Here is a 23,831-nt window from a genome sequence, read left to right on the forward strand (position 1 = left end):
AGGGAGAGCACATGATGCATTATGCATTAACTCCTGCTCCTATGGTTGTGCTGCGTGCAGGAGTTCACATGATGCAGAAGCCATTCATTTCCTGCTTTATAACAATTCAGAGAATATGTCAGATTGAGAGCAGCTGGCCACGGGCCGCAGGTGAAGGCTCTCTGGGCTGCCTGCTGCCCACCACTGCTGTAGAGTAGGTATGGTCATGCCCTGCATTACAGTGGCCATGAATGACCATATTAAAACATCTCTAACTTGTAACTTGATTACTATACCTACTAGTTTACCCAATTATGGCAAAGCTTTTTTTTTTTTTAAACTACAACTATAGATTGGATGTGTTCCGTTTGATTAGATACGAAATAAGTGGGTATCCTACCCCACATTATATTCAAAACAAAGTCGTAAAAAGGACAGTAGACATGAAATGAGAAAGCAGGATAATGTTTATTGTACATATATACAAATGTGTACAAATTACACAAGAACCCCAGAGACCTACAGGAGTCTCAGATACCACTCCATATAAGAGTCTTACCAAGAAGCCATTCATGTAAATGAAGTAATTATATACAACTCCTAAAAAGCTTGTCCGTACAAAAAAATACGTAAAATGTGTAGATGCTACACAACATTAGGTTGCTTAATATGCACAATAAGAGGAGCCTGCCAGAAAGGAAATATTTAAGATTTCTAAAACTTAAAATAAAAGAAAATTGAAAATAATGCTGTGTGTATAAAATGGACAAAGTTGGTGCTGTAGAAAAACCTTAATCTTAGAACCAGCAATATGCATGTGCTACCTATGAGTATTAGTCATGCTTCATATTGGCACAATCTATAATATAAATAGAACTTGCAGAAGGATATGAGGCAAATCTCACTGCATGGCATGTCTAAACCCAGTTAGATAACTGCATCATGGCTAGTTTAAGAAAAGACATTCTATTCATCATTACACCAGAATATGTCAAAAAACCATCTAAAACTGGTTACATAAAAACTTAGAGTTCTAATGAGAGAAATCATTACAATGTAGGCATAGGACACTGAGAAAAGATGTGTAAATGCTGTCAAATTGCACATATTTTACATAACACCGCAATATAACACTAAGCCTTTGAACAGTGTAGTATATTGTGTTTCAGATGCATACAGAAAGTATGATAGCACCTAGTGGTTTGCCCTCTCGCTCACAACATCCTGCAGGCGTTTTAGAAGAGCATCGTCATTCTCCTGGCATAACCGCTTAGCTGGTGATTCAGAGTCACTGTCTATGGTTATTGCACGTTTTCTGCTCCTCTGTTCTTGTTTAATCATGCTGTTTATGTCCATCAGGCTCTAAAAGGAAAACAAATAAAAAGCCATAATGAATAGGGAGAGTAAGGGCTTTAAAGATTTAACCCTACTAACAACAAACAGACAGACCAGAACTAGAAATGTTGGTAGTCTCAAAACTAGAAAAGATTCCCACAATTACAAATCTCCATAGGAAAAGTGGTTTCAAAGCACTAGTAGGTGTAAAGGTGGATCTGTCAGTCCTCAAACCATCTCAATTGGTCTGTAACAGACTAATTACGTAATCTAGCCCATGCAGGTTCCAAAACGGAAATGTCCCAAGTTACTCTGGCCAATTGGGATTGCAAAGGGGACCTGATTGGCCTGCAAGTAATTTAGTTTGCCATTTGACAGACAAAACTACACACCAGGGTTGGGAGGCTTAGGGCCCCACTTCTTCCACATTTATTCCTGGGAATCATCCAGAAAGGAGAAAAAGCCATCTCAAGACTGCCCTGCCACCTATTAGAGAGAGTATAAGCTATACTTGGCATCTGCAAGGCTAGCTAGCAGGCAGAGAACACACTTCTGTAAGAAAATAAAATTCCTGGGTGTGCAAGATACTGTCCTAGTCGGCCAGGTACCGCACTGGGGAGACTGACCCAAATGAGTGGTGTATTTCCAGGCTGTTGTGATAGGCTGAAAGCAATCTGGAGGCTGGAGCCCTGGTAGACAGACTGGGGCACAAGCTACTGCAAACCTAAGCCAAACAGACAACATAGCAGCTGCTGTAATAACAGCACTTCTATTATTGGGCAGCTGCATCGTATGTGCAGAGCTTTATTGCTCCTGCACACTTTCAGCAGAAGTCTCCAGATGAAGTCCCCTAGAATTTTGGCCTCCCACAGGCTTCCATCTTGAAATGCAAATGAGATCCTTCCCATTCTGGAACACGTTGCAGTGCGTACCATTGGTGAAACCACCCCCGCTCCCAAGAGCTTCTGCCTCTGGACGGAGAGGTGCCACAGACCCAAACTGACCCAAGTATCCACCTGCTAAACTTCAATTGTATAATATTAAGTCGCAAGCCTGGCACTAGAAAAAGACCTGAGGAAACATTTTCCAGTGTAAAAAGAAAACCTGGTGTAACAAAAGAACTCCCCAAAAAAAGTAATCAATACTAAAAAAAATACGTATATAATAAATAATAATAAATCAAAACAGCATAGTTCCGGCAAACCAATTCAACAGCAGGTGCCAAACCGTCTAAAACATACAGTGAAAAAAGAAAAGAAAAAAAGACGGACGGAAGGAACCAGTTCTGGCACTGTTCTTACATTTTATTCACCTAGTTTTCCAGTGCCCTGCCTCCCAGGGGTTAAAGGCAACCAACCATTTGCTGAAGTGGTAAATATACTTTATTTATAAGTTATTGCTTTGTAATGGAGATTATAGTTGCATATTCTATGGTCATTGCAGAGTTGTGTATATGGATGTTATTTTGCCTCAGCAAATTAAGCAACATAGCAATAGCCACTCATAAGAAACACGTTTCTAACATTTATCTTTCTCCACATATTTAATCAAGCAAAAACAAAAAAAACTTACTAAGAGAGTATATTTCAACAAGAAATATACATATGGTTAGCATTACCATTCACATACATTAGTCTGGCTTTTCAATCTATTCTAACTATAAGCTAATCTTACAAAGTGCATGAAACTTACTTTAGAAGGACTTCCATTGAACTTGTATAGAAGTGCAGTGCGGGGAGTGAGACAATTTGTGTTCTTGTGCGGAGACACATAGATGGAATGCTGCTGGGACACACGCCGGGGAGAGACCACTTGTTGTTTGATGCTGGGGAACGGAGACAGAGGAGGAGCTGCAACCTAAAAGTGAGATTTATTACATTAGACACAGATCTAACAGAAAAGAGGAGCACCCAAATTCTCACACACTCTTGGCTCTATATTTTTTTTTATATTAGGGATTCATCCACACAAAATTAAGTTTTAATCTTATAACTGAGCTCATACCAGATGTTCAGTAGTGCTGACTGCATATTTAAGTGCAAATAATTTCACTTGTTCCACATAGACGTTGTTATAAAATGTAATCAAGTCTCCTCTCTCCACTTCATCACTGGCACCAGCAGTGGGTGTCGGGTCGGGACGAGAGTCATTGGAGTCTGAAAAAGTCAAAATACACAAAGTGCAATATAAGACATGACAGAATGTTACTTTTAGTACTGGAACAAGAACACAGATATTTACTGTAGCTTTGTATAAATTTATTTAGTAGCACAGTGCGCCAAACATACTGATTTTTGTATTGGAAATGTATTTGTTTGAGGCTGTATGCCATGTTAGAGGAAATTTGTTTTTGTAATTTCTGAAGGCAGGTAAACCCCATGCTCTTTTCATCTGTATCTCTTTAGTCTGAATGCATAGCAGGGGGTTACCTCCTTTCTATTCTGTGTAGTTTTTCATCCTGTGTCTTAGAGATAAGAAACTAATAGCATGTAATTTAGGAAACCATAGATTGGCGTGAATTTTGTTTAATCCAAGATTAGAGAATATATTACATCCGGATGGTAAATATTGTATTATCTCAGACATTGTGGTGCCAGCTAATAAGGGGGCTTTGTTACCCCACTAACATGTGTCAGAAACTGTATAAACAAAGCCCTGTTTGACCATGTTATGTATTTTCCATCTGTAACTTCTGAATGATCACTAGTACCTCAAACTAGTGTATAAATGTCCTTCCAAGAACTTCTTGAGCCAATAAATATCATTGCTTCAAGATCCTGCTTTGACACCTGCTGTAATTCCTGTGAACTATAGATTAGAAAAATTTAATACGTTATCTGGCTGTTCTTAGGTTGGGACCCAACATCTAATAACACTACTCTGCCCGCTACCCTACAGCTTTGGCCAGTTTGATAGGCCAGGGGAAACCATCCACAGCAACCCTGATCTAAAGGAATAGGTCAGCCAAGGTGCCCAGCAAAGGGGGAAGCAGCGAGAGTTACCCAGAAGAAGTGGTTCTAGGTGCCATTGAAAAAAAATTAAAAAAATACTACTGGTGGCAGCAAAGCCTCTCCTACTGCGTTTAGAGTGACGCAGTTGGGATAAGACGGTGGCAAGGCAAGCCCAGACGGTCCCCAGCACAACGACAAGCTGGCATAGGAGGTTCATTCTGTCACAATATATATATTATATAATGTACTCATATGTCAGAGTGATTGTTAAAGTACTCAACCATTTTTCTTGCCAGTAGCAACATATCGGTAAGAAAGGCAAAAACACAAAATTACAATATTGAGAAAAGATAAAGCTTTACAATGGTGGAATGAAGGAAGTTGTTGGCCCTTGGTGACAGCTTAAAATGTAAAAAAAATAAAAAACCATCAATGAATTTAGTGGCAACAGTGGAACTTGGACACACATTGCAAGGAAAAAGAAGAAAGACATCAGATTGTTCTACATCAGATTCCCCACTCCATGACCCCAATGGATGCATGCAATGGTACCATGCAAACAATTATGGTGGTCTTCTAGTAATGAGAATTCTAAAGATCCATTTAAAGAACGAAACAGGGTAAAAGACTATAAAATACAAAAGCTACGTTCACAAAAAAAATAAAAATAAATCCCAACAACATATAAGCGGTTATCTCCACCCAACAAACAAAAGCATTATTTTCATGACCCTTTTCTTACCACAATCTACCATTTCCACATCTTGGCTGGCTCCAACACCATCTTCCTGCACTAGAGGCACCCTTTTTAATAACACACTTCTATACACCTGACAAAATAAAAATAAAAAGTCACATGTAATTACCACTATTTTTGTTATGAGTCTACCCTGATTTAACATTAAACTTATATTCAGAGGTATCCTTGGACAGAACAGTAATACAATTATGTATGAAGGATTTAGACATCTGCAGTAACTTTTCTTCTCATCTATACCAACGTTTTGAATGAATAATTAGCTATGGTCTTATCTAAAGTAAGTGTACAAGTGAATGTGAAGCTGAACACCAGACAACTTCTCTATAAGTGTGACCTAAATCATGGAAGATCGTAATTTTACTTACATGGCTGTGTGCTTGGGGTTGATTTCTGTAACATTTCATGATGTCCTGAAATAGCTGCTCTTCTTTTGTGATCTAAGAAGGACAAAAAATAAAAAAAAAATCTATATATTATTTTAGATTGAAGCACACCCATTAAAAATATCTACACAGCATTTGTGAATGTAGATTCCCCTAGCAAAATAGTGTTTACAAAGGGAATCGTTTCCAAATATTCAGAATTAAACATTGCAGTCGAATGGCAAGCTTTGGTCAGGAATATTTGATTCAGTTTGAAACATTTACATTAATGACATGGTGAAAGAAATGTTTCTTAGTCTTACACAGTGAGGTATATAGATTGGATGTTCATAGTTCTAGTCAGCAACTAGGACAGATTATCTGACTTTTCGCCTAGCACAAGCTCATCATTAAGCAAATGAAAAGCACTGACTTTTTTACACTATGAAATATCATGTTTGCAGCTTTTAAGAGTAGATTGCGTAACACTATACATAAAAAACAAATACAGAAAATCTGAATTTATTACTACCGGAAATACATTTTTTTTTTTTTTTTTTATAGATGTCATGCAAAGTGGCAGCGATTTTTGGTCAAAAATTACAACAAAAGCATGCAATATAAAATTAGGCATACAAAGTACTGAAGGCCATCATAAATAAATGATCACTAATATCAGAGATATCCACTTTAGAAGTGTACTACCGAAACATTTAATTTTCCCAAAGAGCTACAACTATTAATTATACATCCTTGCAGCTCTCATAGCACTCTCCTAGTCACAGTCCATAACACTGGTGAGTTAAGAGCATACAGAAGGTAAATACCACGGATAGAACCATCAGGAAGAAGAGAATTGGGTTCTTATGATTCATACATCTAAAGTAGTACACAAATATTTGATATTCCTTTAATCATTATAAGTTATAGTAAAATAGGAGGTAAATTCTGTATGCTTAATTGTGTTATTTGCTAAGGGAAGGAAATGGAAAAGTTGTTTCTTAACCTGTTTTCATATAGAAAAAAGTCCATAAAACCAGATTATCAACTATGGTACCAATATGCACCGTATGTTCCAAAAAAAATAAAAAAAATAAAAAGAAGAAAACAAAGCAAAAAAATATTCCCGGCCTGGTCAGCTTGTCAAATCAAACGTCTGGCTCTTAAGACTTAATTTAGGACACATGAGTCTCTGTGCGAAATGGCTAATAAGATTAGATTTTTGCATTTAGAATTTAGCGGAGCAAAGGTTTTTCTGTCAAGGTTTATCCGGTAATTACTTTCTCAAATGTTCAACTGGGTGCTGCCAGAGACATTGGGGTACAGGTTAGGGAGAAGAGGATTTTTATACTCACGATAAATCCGTTTCTCTGATTTCATCTGGGGGACACTGCTACCATGGGGATGTGTGAGGGGAGTGGAGTTTGGCACTTAACTTTGTTAATGTATCCTACTGAAAAACCCCTCCCTTCTGCAACCCCCCTGTAACCTCTTCAGTTTAAGTATAAAGCCCCAAGGAAGGGGAGTCAACCAACCAAAGACCAAACAGCAGAAGGGAGGGAATGCAGTGTCCCCCAGATGGAATCAGAGAAACGGATTTATCGGGAGTATAAAAATCCTCTTTTCTCTTTCATTCTATATGGGGGACACTGCTACCATGGGGACTTTCTAAAGCAGCCCCCTTAAGGGAGGGACCACTCTGACAGCCCGGCACGTAGAGCACTACGGCCAAAACTGCTGACACAAAGACATTGAATCGGTAAAATTTTGTAAAGGTATGGACCGAAGACCAAGTAGCTGCTCTGCATAACTGGTCTGCTGAGGCCCCATTTCGCGCAGCCCAAGACGCGCCCGTCGAACAGGTAGAATGGGCAACAATACAATCTGGCACAGTTTGGTTAGCATTGATATAAGCCTGCTTAATAGTCCACTTAAGCCATCTAGCAATAGATTGCTTGGAGGCCGGCCATCCTCGTTTTGAGACGTCAAAAAATATAGAGAACCCGTGCGGAGAATCTTTGATGTCCTATGGACATAGATTCAGAGAGCTCTGACCACATCCAGAAATTCCATAGAGCCTGTTCCAGGGGATTGTGGTCCCTCTGTGAACACCGGAACCACTATTTCTTGGTTAACATGAAAACCAGAAACTACTTTTGGCAGGAAAGTAGGAACCGTTCTAAGAACCGCCCTACCATTGTGAAACACAAGATATGGTTCGCAACATGAGAGCCGCCAGTTCGAAAACTCTACCAGCTGACGCAATGGCTGGTAGAAAGGCAATTTTCCATGTTAAGAACTCTGCAGTCTGTAACGGTTCAAAGGGAGGTCCTTGAAGCATATGAAGGACCAGATTAAGATCCCAGAGTGCCGTGGGCGTAACATACGGAGGTTGAATATGCAGGACTCCCTGTAGAAAGGTCCTGACGTCCGGTATGTCTGCCAGGTGATAGTGAAAAAACACTGAAAGAGCCGAAATCTGCACTTTTAAAAAGGACCCCAGATGAAGGCCCCCATCCAAGAGAAAGGCAAGAAGCCTTGAGAGGCGGAACAAAGCCGTGTGGAAGGTCCGGCTCTCACACCATCTAATGTAGGTAAGCCAGATGCAGTGGTAAATATGAGCAGAGACTGGTTTTCTAGCCCTAAAGAGGGTGTCCACTACTTGTGAAGAGAGCCCTCTGAACCCCCAAAGGGTGGCTTCAACAGCCATGCCGTTAAATTCAGCCGCGGTAAATGTCCTGATGTTGGAATGGTCCCTGTAGAAGAAGGTCTTCTCGAAGAGGTAACCGAAGATCTGGATGTACTGCCATCAACAGTATTTCTGGATACCAGACTCTCCACGGCCATGCTGGAGCCACCAGTATGACTAACAGTCCGCGCTGCTTGACTCTCCGAAGCAGAGATGGAGGGAATGTGGTTCTCGGCCCAGGTCAAGATCTGAGTTGCCACCTCCATTGCTCTGGCACTCCTGATGCCCCCGTCTGTTGAAGTACGACACTGCTGTGGCATTGTCGGACTGCAGACGGACCTGTTGGCCCTGCAGGATGGACTGGGCACCCTGTATGGCCTTTAACATGGCTGTCAGTTCCAGTATGTTGAGGGTGAGAGGTCTCCTGAGCAGACCAGAGCCCCTAAAGTCTCAAATGAAGGGTCACAGCCCTCAATCCCCGAAGGCTGGCGTCTGTGGATACGAAGATCAAGACCATGGAGCAAAGGACCTTCCGACTAGCAAATTGTCCCTGGCTATCCACCATCTGAGGGATTGTCCTGCCTCTGGTGACAAGCGAATCAATTGGCATTCTAAGTTCTCATGGGATCCTGACCACTTTATTAAGAGGTCCCATTGGAGGCAACGACAGTGAATTCGACCTTAAGGGAGAGTCTCAAAGGTCGACACCATCTTTCCTAGTAAACGCATGCATAAGAAGACTGACGGTCTGCGGCAGAACAAAACTCGAATCGCAGAGTCTTGCACGGATCGTACTTTGTCCTCTGGAAGGAATGACTTCTGATTGTTGGTATCCATTGTAAGTCCCAGAAAAATAATTCTCTGACAAGGGGTTAACTGGGATTTGGACCGATTTAGGAGCCACCCATTCATCTCCAGGATCCTGATGAGCTGTAGATGCTGGTCGAGCAGGTGAGCCGAGGCAGCCTTGATTAGTAGATAGTCCGGGTAGGGCACTATTTGCACGCCTCTGGAATGAAGATAAGCCGCCATCACCACCATTATTTTTGTAAACACCCATGGTGCTGTAGCAAGGCCGAATGGGAGAGCTGTTAATTAGTAGCGAGAAGGTTCCACTTTAAATCTAAGAGCCTGATGTGGCTTCCAGATCAGAACGTGGAGGTAGGCATCTTTGATGTCTCTCGACGCCATGAACTGGTTTGCTTCCAGCCCGTTGATAACCGACCTGAGGGATTCTTCACGGATAACTTCTGTGCAAAGAGAGGCAACACAGAGCATTGACCCCCACTTCCACCGCCGCGAAAAGGGGGGGGGGGGGAGGGTGTGTTGGACATCAAGCTGCCAGTTTATCCGGATGCTTGAAAGAGGGACGATTCGTGGACGAGGTAGTCCTACCTTGGTGCGAGTGTCCTCTGGTGCCAGATGGTCTGGACCTGTATGTCTGTCCCCGACCAAATGCACCCCCCTGAAGGGCTGTCTATATGAGCCAAACCTGGGTGTCCTAGGCTTTGGGACATTGACTGGTAGGAAGGTACTTTTGCCTCCTGTGGCCTGGGAAATTATGCTGTCCAAATTCAGGCCCAAGCAACACTCCACTTGAATAAGGGAGAGACTCCAAATATTTCTTAGATTAGGTGTCTGCATCCCAGAACTACAGTCATAGGGTCCTCTTGGTCGCAACTGCCGTTGCGGAAACCGATGAGGAAATGGAAGCTACGTTTTGGGCAGCTTCGTATACGTATCCTGAAGCCTCCTTGTGGTGAAGGGCAAGGGGAAGTCTGAATCCTGCAGACTTGTTGCTAACTGGTCAGTCCATGTTTCCATAGCCCTGGCAACCCATGCTGATAAAAAAAACATGGGTCTAAAAGGAAGTACCTGCTGCACTGTAGATGGCCTTTAAGAAAGCCTCTAACTTACGTTCAGTGGAGTCCTGCATGAAGGTGGTCCCTGGAACAGGGTGTGGGGTGTGGCAAGCTAAGCGTGCCACTGGAGTATCAACCCTTCGGACCTGTTCCCAACGGTTTAGATCATCCTCCTGCAATGGGTATAGAGCAAGGTACCTTCCTGGAATAACAAACCTGCAATCAGGTTTTTTCCAGGATGCTTCTGCAATCTCTTTCAACTCCACTGATGGGAGGAAAACAGATTGCCCATTTGCTGACCTTTTCAAAGAGTCTCCCATCTGTAGTTCTAGTCTCCTCTAGGTCTAGAAGGTCAACTGCCTGCCGCACTACTACCAGGTCATCAATCCCTTGATATCTGGAAGATTCCTCTGGGTCCGTAATCTGTGCGGAATCAGAATCCTCTAAAACCTCGCCCTCATCTTCTGAGGATCTTTCCGAATCAGAAATGTCTGTCTTCGGAGCTTTCCCTTCATTCTCTGGATGTGACCTGAGGTATGCGTATGCATGAGAGTAGGACTCAAGATGCGCGCAAGACTGAGGATCTTTTGGTCCTCTGCGATGCACACAAGAAAGACTGGCCAGCCTCTAAGGCGACTATTGCTCAGAAGATAACAGCTGCAATCCGTCAGGTTTATATTGGGGCTGGGCAGCCTGTTCCAGATAATCTTAAGGCTCACTCCACAGGGCCGGTGAGCGCTTCCTGTGCAGCACAGCATGGTACCTCGACTCAGCAGCTGTGGCGGGTGGCCACCTGGTCCTCCGCTAACATGTTTCATGTGTTTGAATCAGGGGATACAAGTTTGGGGAGAAAGGTGCTTTGCACAGTTTCTTCTGAAAGTTCCCCTTTCGTGGTTTCTCCTTTGTGCGACGTGATTTTGTATGGGAAGATGTTGTTTTCTCTCTAAATTGTCTCCTTTTCTGTGGGGCCTGGTTAAACATAAAAATAAGGCTACATAGGAAGGGGGGTATATAGACGAGGAGCTAGGACTAGTTAACAAGTTTCTAAAAGTGCCCAATTTCCCTACTCTATACCCTAATGTCCCCCCAATGGACGAAGAGAAACGGATTTTTACAGAAGAACACATATCCTATTTTTACATATATTTCTGAAGGTTACAATAAGTAATAATTTTAGCAAATTGATTCATCAAGTTTGTGTTGTGAAACAATGTAAAACAGGTTTTATAAATATATGTGAAAGAATGATCTGAATGTCTACAATTGTCTTTGCAAAACCAAGTGTCCATTTATAGATTCTGGAATAGAAGCTGAAGAGCTACCGTGTGTCTACATTCCCTTTTCTCATCTTGAAACACTTAAAAAGGTGTTTGATAGCAGCAGATTCTTAGATATAAGAACTTTGAATTGGATGCAAATTTCAAGACAATCTTCATGTGAAATACATAAGGCAATTTACAGTTTAGATAGTTCTATCAATGATCAGACATGAGATGGAAATGGAGAGACAATACAGGGAGAGGGAGGGCAGAGAAGCAATATGTCGAGGGGATACAGAGTGAGAAAGAGGACATAAAGAATTACAGAGTTGACATATGAAATACCATATGCATGTACTGGAAAATGTTATGACAAGTTAAAAACCATGGACATACCCCTTCTATTTCATAGTCTTCTATGTAACTGCACCAGTGAAAGCAGCACTTAAAGCTTTTCAAGGCATCATCCACATTCAAACTTCCATCGCTCTAGAAATAAGTACATGAATGTGCTGCTGTGTTGTGAATTGCCACAATTCTAAGACATGAGACCACCACAAGCCAGAGAGGAGAAAGATTGCAAGGAGATCTTAGCCGATAAGCAGATCAATGGGCCATGCAGGACCTTAAAAACATTCAGAGCTTAGGAAACAGAATTGAGCTAGTGGACAGTGCTTTTATCAGGTGGCCACCGAAAGGTTATACGGAGCCAGCATTTTACCAAAAGGAGAGTAGCATAAGGTCTTGTAAGTATAATAGATTTATTTACTACAGTTCTGATTTACAACGCAATTATCTATATTGTCTGCTCATTGGGACGGTAATCTAATTCTGGAAAAGCAGATGTGTGGTGTGCGGCGAGTGATTCAAGCTAATATTCAGTCCTGTGGGTATAATCAAATTGATGGTAGAGAACCTGAGTTCCTAATCTGTGGTTTCATGGCTGTCCTGCGCTTAGCCCAGTTTCCTGCCACAGTGCTCTGACTGCTACACAGCAAGTCCTGGTCCAAAATAAGCAGAGCGGTGAGGCTGGAAACTGGGTTAAGTGCAGGACAGAGATGAGACTGATTAAAGCGCTTTCTCCAGTGACCAACAGATTAGTTGCCTAGCAGAATCTTAACAGTGAAGAGGTTTATTACTTTAAAGAGGCAGTGATGTTACACACCTTAATGCAGGGGAGGGGTAAACCAGCTCCTGACCATATAATACAGGTCGGCTCCTTATCAGACACTAGATCATGTATTTACTGCAGTTAAAGGGTAATCTCTGCCAAGCTATTCCTGCAGATAATCACTCCTGCAAGGGTCATGAGAACCCTGCTATAGAGCACGGAAGAGGAAAAAGTTTCAGACTTCTACCACGCTTTTGTCAGTCCTGCTTCCTTCTCTTCAGGTGCCCATACAAGCTGCAAATTTTGATCACCATTTTAAACAAACGTGAAAAAACAGACAGTATTTAACTTATGTGCAAAACAGAAAACTAGTTTGCACCCCTTGCATTGTAACATGGTTTTGTCCAGGAGACTGAAATTAGAAGTTTCTCAAGTTAAGATCCTTAATGAATCAGGCCCGTGATGTTCACATTCAGTTCCTTTCACACACAGCAAAAAATAAAAAAAGGGGGCCGATAGGATTTGAAATAAGCCACACGACAGTAAGTGAACAAATGCCATGCTTCTGTTGTGACACTATTTCATCTCTGCCCTACCCTTAAGGTGCAGTCAAATTGCAAAGACAAAACTCCAACACACCTTGAAAGAAAAAGTAGTAGAAAAGGATTTATTGTTTAAAGGACAAAAACCTTGAGGAAGTAACTGCCTGGTATGACTTTTCTTTCCTCTCCTCCAAAGGTTCCAGAAAAAAACATTACGAATCCAATGCACTAACCAAGTGTTTGGTGACCGCAATAAACTCAATTCCCATAGAAATAATATGTACTACATTATAGCACATGTAGACCAGATCGCCCGATAAGCCCCTAACTTCTCTTTTATTGGTCTGAACACATGCTACGTCTACTACCATGGAGTAGTTTTGGGTATTCCAGTGAAAGGGGGAACAAACAACACAAATATGCTCCATTTGATGGCATATATAAAAAGGTTGTGTGTTTTAAAACGATTGCCTAAGGACACCAAACAATAACTGGTTAGCTGGTGCCATTCCTGAGGACATGGACTTCAGAGGATACAATAACTTATCACAGTGTACATCTTCCAGATGGCAGGACCTATACCCACTGTTATTGTGCCTCACAATGCAACATGAGAAAAGGTGTTAGTCTCAGCCAAGTGTGCTCACGTGGGTAAGTTAGTAAGACTACTGCTGTCCTTTTCCTAACTGCGAAAAAAACCCCTCAATACAACTCCTGTGTAAACATGATTGAAGTAGGCAAAACAGCAGACAAGACAAACACCAAATAAGCAAGCAAACCAAAAAGAAATGAAAGTTTCCCATAAGCTAAAAACAGGCGAGACTATTTACCTTTGCCATAATGTACACTGCGCAAAGCAGGAGCTGGTCAAGGTGTCTATCTTTCATCAGGTCTGTGCAGTGAACCAGGGAGTATTCAAAGAGCGTCCAAATCTTGCGCCTTAAATCATTGGACAAGTCTAGTTTCAGACATAAATCTCTTAGGCGAACACTGGCCAAGTGGTACATCTGGGTGTATAAAAGAGACATCACATGATTTAGATATAAGGGAAATAATGGAAGATATAAATGGCAATTTTTCACTAACTTTTTAAAATCAGTGGGTGGTTTTCCAGCAATTAAAAAAAACAAACAAAAAAAACAAACACACAAAACCACACACCATGTGTGATTTGTAGAAATCCACAATGGAACGAATAGTTGGAACACAAGCATTTTGTCTACTTACTGCTTGTAGGAGTGCCAGATATACAGAGCGACTGTTTACCTGGAGCTACCCAGCAGTTTTTGTTTGTTTTTTTTGAAGCCTAAGTGGTTAAAAAAATAAATAAAAAATAATCTCAATGCGATTATGCTCAACATAGAAATCTCTTATTACCATTACATTAATGCAATAGTAGTAACATATTTCCAAACTGAGCATAACCACAGTAAAAAAATCATAAGCATCTTTAAGACTCTTGAGATGTAAAAAAAAAAAAAAGAAAATAGCAGAATCATTTGGTATACAACTGACTGAGCAAGGTGTCCATCTATCAGTGTTCATAACTAGCCGATTTCTACACTTGAAAATAAAATAAACTTATTTCTGTAAATCCTCCCCCATAGTCTTTGTAGCAGTATTCCTCAGGAAAAGTACTGGTACAGGACGCACCTTTCTGAAGAACAAAGCAAGGGACCCCGTTTTCTTGGGCTTGCTTGCTGATGAGGGGCACGCTTCTTGTGTTCGGCAAAGCTGCCATTTTGTTGGACTGCTCAAAGCCTGTGCTGTCAAGGGGATGGGAATACCATTTTCACTGTGCGTTTGTGGATAGGTCTTCAGTGATACTGAAGGTTGCCGGACGCTTTCATTGTGAATACCTGAGGGCGGGAAATGGGTAAAATGAATAAGAACGTAGTAAGCGGTGTTACATTATGGTTACAAACATAGGTCATGCAGTACAGTAAGTGTCTGGCTCTTACCTGTAACAGGTACTGTCAACCTCTGTCCAGACAGATGAGTTTTATCCGGAGACACACACATACGTTCTGGTAGCTGGCTTGAAACAATTCTTATTCTGGTTATTTCGGGTGTGGTGTGGAGTCTCTCTACTGGAATCTCCTTTGGACCATCATCTCCAAAGAGTCTCCTTTTGGCACTTCCAGCAGCAGGAGAATTATACCGTTCATGAACAGACAACGGAGACAGCGGTTGGGAATCTGAGTCATGATGATATAAAGTTACAGTTTACAGGACTGTATATATCAAAATCACAGCTCTATATTTAAAGTTAGGCATTGATTTCTTTCATTTGACACAGGATCAGAGAACAAAGAAGGTGGTCTTATATTACCTCTCTTGGAAGAGCCTCCAAGATCAGTGCGAACTTCTTTCAAGCGAGGATGAATAATAGGTGAAGCCGGCATCATAGGGAGATGGCCTAAGCCAGCTTCATTGCCAGTTTCAAAATTGCTTGGTATTATAACCTGGAAAAAAAAAACCCTTTAGCCAATGCTGACAAAATATCATACAACTGACCAAAAACTGCTGTGACCCAGAAATGATCAGGATACCCAATAATGATCAGATTGTAATAACTCCGAACATTCTATCATGGCTGTACATCAGGTTTCAAGATGATTGCTATAGCCCCCATCATCTCCAATAAGCCCTTCCTTCCCCATGTGAACCAGAAGTGATGTGGATGTTCGACACTAACCCATCCACTTGTGGCTAAGCTGGACAGTGATTGTTTTGCAGGATCTGCTCATGTCTGGCCACCTTAAATCTTATGGACACTTCAAATACATAGCAGAATATAAACACAAAACAAAATGGTGCAATACAATATGTTTGTACAAAACGTTTCAAAATCACAATCTAAAACACGGATGGGGAATAGTTGCATCCATGACTGTATGTGTAATATACACTGAAGCCAGCCCCATCTTCATTAAGAAATGCCTAGAGTGGCGTTTTGAGCAGGAGATATTGAGGTGGTCTGCGATAATACATACAATCTGGGAATATATAGAATACATACTTCTTCACAAGTTGGCACATTTTCAAATGCCTGAAGTAATTCCCATAGAACAGAATCGCTTGCCCAGGCACGGCTCTCCAAGATCTGCTCCTCAATACTGTTAAGGTGTTTCACCATATCTCGTGACAACCCATCCTCCGAGCGGATGAAGACTTCAATGACCTATGGAACAGACATTTTAAAGAATGAGGATTTTCACCTCTTGCAGTCAGAGTAATTAATTCACTGTATTGTTCAATATGCTACATCTAGTGTTGTCTTTTTACTAGCTAATCTACACAATCACAATAATGCAATGGCTTAAAGTAAAATTTTTAAAAGGTTTAACTGGCACCAGATTAACCTTACATTAGTCACTGACTGCATCCATGTAGCCGGGGGCATGCATGGTCTACCAGCAGCAACCACCTGGGGGCTCAGAGTGATCTTGGCCACTAACACCTGCAAGGTTTAATTCTATTCACAATCTAGACGCGAGTGGTTTCAATCAGTGAATTTAGAATATTAAGACAAACAGAAGCTGATGCGATGGTCAAGGACTCTGGTCCTAATAACCAGTGTGTCCTAGACTTCTTGTTATCTAATCACTCCCTGGACTCAGCGCACAAATGCTAGTGTTTATAGACTAATCACATGGGAGATTTATGATAGTGATTATAATATATTAAACTGTATTAAATGTGGCTCACATAAACAGAGAATAGTATTAAAAATGCACATAAATATCCATATTATGGTCCTCAAACTCTAAAAGATCACAAAGTATAAACATGAGGAGTCATAATTTTTTTGCTAAAAACATTATGGTAGCACTAATTGTGTGAAAAACGGTGAAAACGGCAAAGGTTGGAATTATGGTTGAGTAATTTCCCTATTATGATTAGGATTTCCTGTTTTGGTGGTTTTGCAAGCACAAAATAGCTTAACACTAGATATATTATAGCATTTATGTCTGATAAAAATTAGTATGCATTTTGTTTCTTACACTATGATTGCTCATAATTTTTTTTGCTTCAATTCTTGGTATGTAGTTTTTTTTTAAAATATAACTGAATAAAAATTGCAGAACTTAAGTGTAAAAGTATAAACTCCTACACACTGCTACCTTAGGCAAAAGGCCAGAGATATGAAAGGAAACTTAACCCATAGCATTCAAAAACTAAAGGGCATATTTTATATGTGTAAATGCTTCATTCATAATGGATTTTTTTTTTTTTAGGCCAGATGCAACAAGAGGCTACATATTTTTTTTTTATACAGTCTTACTGGCTGACCACACATACCTTGTAGAAATAGAAAGGACTCAAATTGAGAACTTCAACGGTCCAAGGGAAGATACGAGGAGAACTGTAAGCAAAGAGCACAATTTCTAGACAGCAGGCCACCAGTGACTGGTGAAATATGTCTTGCTCCAGTAAAGCCTAAAACATAAAATGCAGTTTGCACATGTTAAAAAAAAAAACAAAACACAACACATCAAAACTGAAATGAAGCATTTACATTGCTACAAATTCAAACCCCTCACTCGAAGAGCATGCATGGCTCAAGCAAAGGTAAATCATTGCTCATCTTACCGTCAAATCCTTGCCATGAAGTCTCCTCATTTCTTGGACAACTATGGATTCTAAGACTTTATAGTACAGAATCTCTGCCAGTTTCCAACGGTTAACAGCAAAATCTAAAAAAGTGAAAAACCTGAAATGTAGTAAGCTGTAAAGATGATTTTTTTTTTTTTTTAAATTGTAATGTAGAACGTATTGGTGTTGCACAGAGGCTGGCCTAACTTACCACCAGCTTCATATTCATTTACAGATACTAGGCTTTGGGAAGTTTAAGTCTGAAGGAATATGGGGTAAACCTTATCGACTAAGTGAGGGATTGTTCAGACCTCAATGCTGAAAACACAACTGCATCTGGTGGTGGTTTGACCGTGGACCTACTTAACAGAGCTGGACCCTCACGAATGTTCACATACTAGTGTGCACCAATAACCGAATACGAACACACAAACAGCATTCCTGACAGTGAATATTTGCACATGGTAGTAAGCTATATACGAAAGTTTGAGGGCAATAGGATGAATTCTCACAATGTTTTCTCTGATCTCAGTGCAGAATATGTAAACAAGCTCTAAAGATTGGCAGCAATCCACATTGACATAACTTGTTGATTTAGCGCACCAGCATTTAGAAAGCCATAGTAACAGTAATGATCAACAGGATAGTGTTTTAAATTAGGAGATCCATGAAGGGTTTAATACCAAATTACTCTGTTGGCCTAGAAATTATGAATAAATCTTGGAACTATTTCAATGTAAAATCTCACCAATATGAGAACCAGTGTGATCTCCTGATGATTGAGTGTAATGATGACAGAACCGTAGCCCAATGTCCTTTACAGTATTCAATATATTTTCCATGGGGTTGCGAGCACATAATCTAGGGTGAGGGAAAAAATAAATAAAAAAAAAAAAGTTAAAAACACAGACATTAGGATGTTAATCCTAAATAACCCCACAGCTATTAGGCATTGCCTACTCAACAAAATAAGCTTAAAATTATATAGATGTGGATCTTACTTGAATACACTCATAAGCTGTTCACTGGGAGCATTTCTGAGTCCAGCCACCATGCTCTGCAGCTTGCTCACACACTGGGTTGCCGAAGATACGGGAGTGATTACAGCCTCTTTCTCCTTCAGGTATCTTCTACCAGTCAGTGGAGTTGATGGAGCAAATGATCTCCTCTGTGGGGTGAGGCACAACATTACTATGAGCAAAAATTATCTACCAACACAAACTAATCACACTGTCCCTTGGATCCTCTCCAGGCTGCACAAATGGTGTTGAGAGCAGGTAACAAGTCAGTTTTCTGGTAGTTTTTTTTCCATCCCTTGAGGGCTCTTGTTGAGGCTATGATTATTTTTTCAGGTGGTATATCGTACACATCACCCAATCGTAAACTAGCATTTCAGAAACTTTACAACTTGCAAGACAACACAGTAAGAACAATACACATCTATAAAAGACCTCTGCTAAAAAGTAACTACCTTCTCAAAATGCTGCTGGAGGTTGGACTCCACCTGTTTCCGTGGTGTGCAGTTGCCCATACGAAGTTCTGCAGCAAACTTCCTGGGGGTCCCAATCTCCTCCTCTGCATCATCTCCCAGAAATACCCGCTCATCAAAGTCTCCTACTGTAAGGACATACTCCTCATACTCTTTATTCAAGGCTTTACTGCAGAGGAGACAATCAGAATGGAATGTTCAGTGACAAACATGGAACCAAAGAGAATGGGGATATGATATCACATGGGGAGATCAGTAATTCCTCTGTGCAGTACTCGCACAAATATATCATACTTATATTTCCAGACTTTGGATTTTCAGAAAATATAATTTGATTTATAGCCGAAGCTTAGAAAGCATAGCATTCTCGGGAAAGTAGCGCAATAGTGGAAAAGGCAAGAAGTTGAGAAAACATTTGAAAAGAAGGGAATGCCATTCCTTTCTGAATGGCTGTAGGTCTCTCAATAAGAATTGTAGCCCTGACATCCACCTACGCTAAAAATTGATTAGTACCCCTTGTCCCCCAGCACCGGAGTGCACTGTAAAAGGTTGCAAGGGCACAAATACTGAGGAAGGCATTTAAAAAAACCTACATCATCAAATAAGGGGTAAATTACCCAAGGCTGAAATACACCACAAGAGGAAGATTCCAAAAATGATTAAACAGGCAATTATTCAAAACGTAGGCTTCTCCAAGTCAGGAATTGGTCGGATTTATTTTTAGTTATTAGTTGTTCAGTGCCTAGGGGGCACATACATGTCTTGACATCACTACATGCACATGACCCCATGAAACTAAAGCTCCACTGTAGGACTTATGAAGACCCACCGAACAAGATGGGAAGCGATCTTTAGGTTTTCTTGTTTAACTGCTAGTAGCACCATTCTGAGCTGCATGTACAGAGCAAGTCCTACTCACCTTTATCAACCAAAGGGTTAAAGGGCATAGAAAACACTTATTTTAGCCTCCGTTTAATTTTACAAGACATATAACTTAGACTTACTTGTTGTCTGTGAAACTTGAGATATCCAACAAACAGTCTCCTCTAATGATCTGAAATACAACAAAAAATATATAGTAATCTCTTCACACTGTCTGACAGACAGGACCAGTTGTTGTCAATACAAGTTTTTAAATGAACACTAAAATAAAATAGTACACCTACAGGTCACATATTAACTTGTTAATTTTTTTGTTCCAGTCACTTTACACTAAGACATGCTGAAATTTTGTGGGATAATGTAAATTTGTGGGAACACACCATTACAAAGAGCACCCAACCACCTCTATATGTAAAAACAAAAATAATGTTAAATAGAATGACCACCCACAAGTATTTGGGTGTAAAATCATTTAATAGTATCACCCAGGAAAAAAAAAGTGTTCAACTTTGAAGAATCAAGAGAGATTTGTAGCATAAGAGAGGCAAGGTATTTTCCTACACATAAAAACACACAGATAACATGTACCTCTATGACATGTTACAGACTTCTAAATGTTTAAACCCCTTTGAAACAACATACCTTTCTATCATAGAGTCTGGAGATATAGGGCTTGAAGTAATGTTCCTTAATTGCCATGGCTTCCACTGCAAGTCCATCATAATGGTCACATAGTGTACCGATTATGCAAGTAGGATCTTCACTGCCATCAGAAACAGGCAGCTTTGCTGTTTTACACAAGATAAGGTTTTGTTTTTTAGATAAGCATATCATTTTTACATAGAATACATTTGACTTATTTTGCTTCCTTTTTGAAATGCATAGAATTAAGGTACAACCAATAAAGGAGCTGCTCAAAGACAGAAGGAAAAACCATGTTAGGACCACTGCCTACAAAAGCCTCAACCCGTAGCACTGGAGGAACAAATCGTAAACATTAGCAAATGACTTACTCATAGTATAATACTTTTTAAAAGGCTTTGTAGGGATTGGGCTTTATGTACACACAAAAAATCAAAACAAATACAAGCAGACCGTTTAACATGTGATCACATTTAATTCTCTGTCTCTGCCCTCACTTTGATTAGCCAAGCGGCTGAAAGAATGGGCCAGGGCGATGAACCTATTGCAGTGTTCAGAATATGAATGGTAGTGGATTTAGCAAGATGGACAATCCACTCTTGGTGGATTTTCCCTTTCTCCATGATTGCTTCAGCGAAAGGGTAGTTGAAGCGGAATCTGCTCGGAACTTAAAACCACCTATCTGGTTTCTGCCAACAGTTCAGACAACTGCGAGAAAGGAGGAAAGAAAATGGTCTGCTTCTTTTTACTTTTAAGAAAGGGAAACGTCAGGAACCACCGGTTCTACAGCCTGAATATCAAGGGTCTATCCGACTGCTAAAATAAAATCCTCCCATCTTGTCAAGTCCTCAGTCTGAGCCCCCTGGATCTTACCACCTTCCTGAGAGGAGTGTTCCGACTTGGAATATCTTAAAATGCGGGTCTTCGCCAAGCCTGATGCTTACAAGGCTTGGCTAACTCCCATCTGCCTGTCCAAGGAGGAAAACACTTCACCAAGTCCCTGAACTGACCTTTCAAGATTACGGACACAGAGAGGTTCACGGACTGCTGTTATAGAGATGTGGTCTCGTTGAGACACTGTTCCTGAGAAGGAGTTCGACTGGTGAAGCCACCAAGGGAAGAGTAGGAAGCAGTGTTCCCCTAGAGAACACCTCTATTGCCAAAAAATAAAGTAAACCTACTCCTTGAGCACTAATGAGCAGAAAAAAACCCCAAAAAACCCCTATATGGAACTGAAGTCAGTAGAACACCTGCCCTCTTATTGGGCTAGAAACCCAGGAAAAGCAGATGGTTACCAGAGCCTCACAAGAACAACATCCCTTCATAACTCAACGTACAGATCAAAGGACATATAAATGTAACACAAAACTTCAGATGTAGCAGCTAAATCTAGGGTAAATCTGTCAATCCATCCTCCCAAAAAAAATCTTCATACTAGTTAAAATGGTTGATTCACCATGATGTGTTCAGGAGAAAAATCGATCTGCTCCCCAATGCAGATTTGCAACAATGCACCATAGAGACAATTCACTAAGTGCTTTCATCCTTGCCAACAACAAAACAACAAGGTGTCCAGCACTAGAAGGATATACAAAGTGGGAGAAAATACTTAACCACCCAAGTAGGTTGAGACTTTGTAAATCATGAATGGCTGGTACCCCTATTTCTGGATAACACAAGAAAAGCTTACCAGAATGGTATCCTCCACAGAAAAACACTCACATATGGATAAATATAGCATCTCTGCACTTCAGATTGGGAAGCTTACCATAGCACACATTTACATTGATTGGCATAGATGTACTTAAGTCTAAGTTTATAGAAAGAAACAATGTGCAGTCAACAGTTTAAGACTTACCTGTAAATGATGGATTGAGCAGATCATCTTTATGGGGACACTGTAAGGTGTGAACATAAACCAGGTCCAGGCAGCACAAAAGCAAGTGATAAGAGTTAACTAAATCATCTCCTATCCGGCTAAAATTGCCTAAAAAATAGACAGACATGTATTTAACTTTGAAGCAAAACATGCCAGTGAAGAAATTTGACATTTTGAAACTGAAAATGCTATTATACCTGTGACGATCATGTAGTATATCTAATGACGGATTGTTATTTTCTGTTGAATTCATGTAAGACTATGTGAATATTTTATGTAACCTTGTAATGTAATCTCAACATGTGCTTTGCTAGATGACATGAGTTTGAACTTATGCAAGTGTCAATAGTCTTTTCAAATTAGCCAGACCAAGGTTTGATAAGGATCTCGGAGAAGTTTGAAGCCCAAAGTTGTAAACCATGTAGCAAAGCCGAAGGAGCAGCGGTGAGAACTCAAGGCCCTGTGAACATTCCAATCTCAGGACATCCCTAGCTCACTTCAAAAGCCTTGTGACATTTGATCAATCTGTCTTTGACAGCTAAACTCCAAAGGTGTTGGGTGAGGGCTATGTGGAAAAAAGGTTTAAAATCTTCTGGTTTAGACATCACTACTGTGTGCATTTCCATTAGGGAGTCCATCAAGACTGAAATGTCCCACTTTCCTCAATTGTGTTCCCTCAAACATCAGTAGTAACTCTGATTTTATTACCCATTTATTTTCTGAAACTCATTTCTGTAACATATTGTATGTCTTGTTATTAATTTTTGTAACAAAGCCTTGGAGCCATTTTTTCAGATTAAATAAATTTAATCTCGTGCATTCTCCGTGATTCTTTGTGAATTTAGGAAGCCCAGGGAGGATCATGCTACATGTGTATATGATTTAAGTGTGAAACATTAATAAGTCAGGACACCATAATAAATTCTTTGCGTTGGCAGAAAAGGGGCATTCATTGCTGAGTGACTAAGGTGACGACAGTCACAGCCAGCTGTTTAGATAGCTGTATCTAGGACAGACTGGGCATTCGTGACAATACAGTTTAACATTTGTTTATCCATTCTATGGTCTCCACTACATGTCATTACTAGATTATAAAATACATTTTATTAGAGAAAATAAGAATAAAACATGAAGAGGACACTTACCCTTTGCATATACAAATAAGGTCCAGCTGAAGTTGAAGAGGTCTTTAACATTACACTGTAATTTCCTACAAAGCAGGGAGGAAAGAGTTTAGATTAGCATTCCCTCAGCCAACACAAAGAATTAACAAACCAGTGGTAACTTTTATTAAATAGACAAGCTCTCAATGCAAAGTATGTTAAAAAGAGACCACACAAACGCCAACTAAATAATCACAAGCTCATATTTACAAAATAATGGGATTTTACTTGGCTATAAAATTATTTTCTCCAAAGCAAATGTGGACATAGCCTCTTTAAAGGGTTCATAAACCCTCTGCTGCCTGAAGGCTAATGGGTTAAACCCAA

General features: G+C 40.4%; 1 protein-coding gene across 2 annotated transcripts in view; it reads right to left on the bottom strand.

Moving 5' to 3' along the window:
* Positions 1-428: 428 nt before the first annotated feature.
* The window catches only part of RBL1 (RB transcriptional corepressor like 1), a 34,756-nt gene continuing 11,353 nt past the window's right edge, over positions 429-23,831 (bottom strand). Inside the window, exons 4-23 of one of the 2 annotated variants that reach the window (XM_075177514.1) lie at positions 23,487-23,551; positions 22,321-22,449; positions 20,463-20,608; positions 19,943-19,992; positions 18,921-19,107; positions 18,451-18,617; positions 18,198-18,310; positions 17,447-17,550; positions 17,156-17,293; positions 15,873-16,034; positions 15,183-15,315; positions 14,812-15,048; positions 14,504-14,709; positions 13,681-13,857; positions 11,594-11,686; positions 5,391-5,462; positions 5,008-5,095; positions 3,319-3,470; positions 3,007-3,171; positions 429-1,341 (exon numbers count right to left, since the gene is read on the bottom strand). In XM_075177514.1, coding sequence (XP_075033615.1) covers positions 1,174-1,341; positions 3,007-3,171; positions 3,319-3,470; positions 5,008-5,095; positions 5,391-5,462; positions 11,594-11,686; positions 13,681-13,857; positions 14,504-14,709; positions 14,812-15,048; positions 15,183-15,315; positions 15,873-16,034; positions 17,156-17,293; positions 17,447-17,550; positions 18,198-18,310; positions 18,451-18,617; positions 18,921-19,107; positions 19,943-19,992; positions 20,463-20,608; positions 22,321-22,449; positions 23,487-23,551 — 2,752 coding nt within the window. In that variant the 3' untranslated portion in view covers positions 429-1,173. The remainder of the gene's footprint in view (positions 1,342-3,006; positions 3,172-3,318; positions 3,471-5,007; positions 5,096-5,390; positions 5,463-11,593; positions 11,687-13,680; positions 13,858-14,503; positions 14,710-14,811; positions 15,049-15,182; positions 15,316-15,872; positions 16,035-17,155; positions 17,294-17,446; positions 17,551-18,197; positions 18,311-18,450; positions 18,618-18,920; positions 19,108-19,942; positions 19,993-20,462; positions 20,609-22,320; positions 22,450-23,486; positions 23,552-23,831) is intronic. The other variant, XM_075177516.1, reaches the window with a different exon arrangement.

The sequence above is a fragment of the Mixophyes fleayi genome, chromosome 6 (assembly GCF_038048845.1).
Source record: "Mixophyes fleayi isolate aMixFle1 chromosome 6, aMixFle1.hap1, whole genome shotgun sequence".
In the NCBI taxonomy this organism is placed as follows: Eukaryota; Metazoa; Chordata; class Amphibia; order Anura; family Limnodynastidae; genus Mixophyes; species Mixophyes fleayi.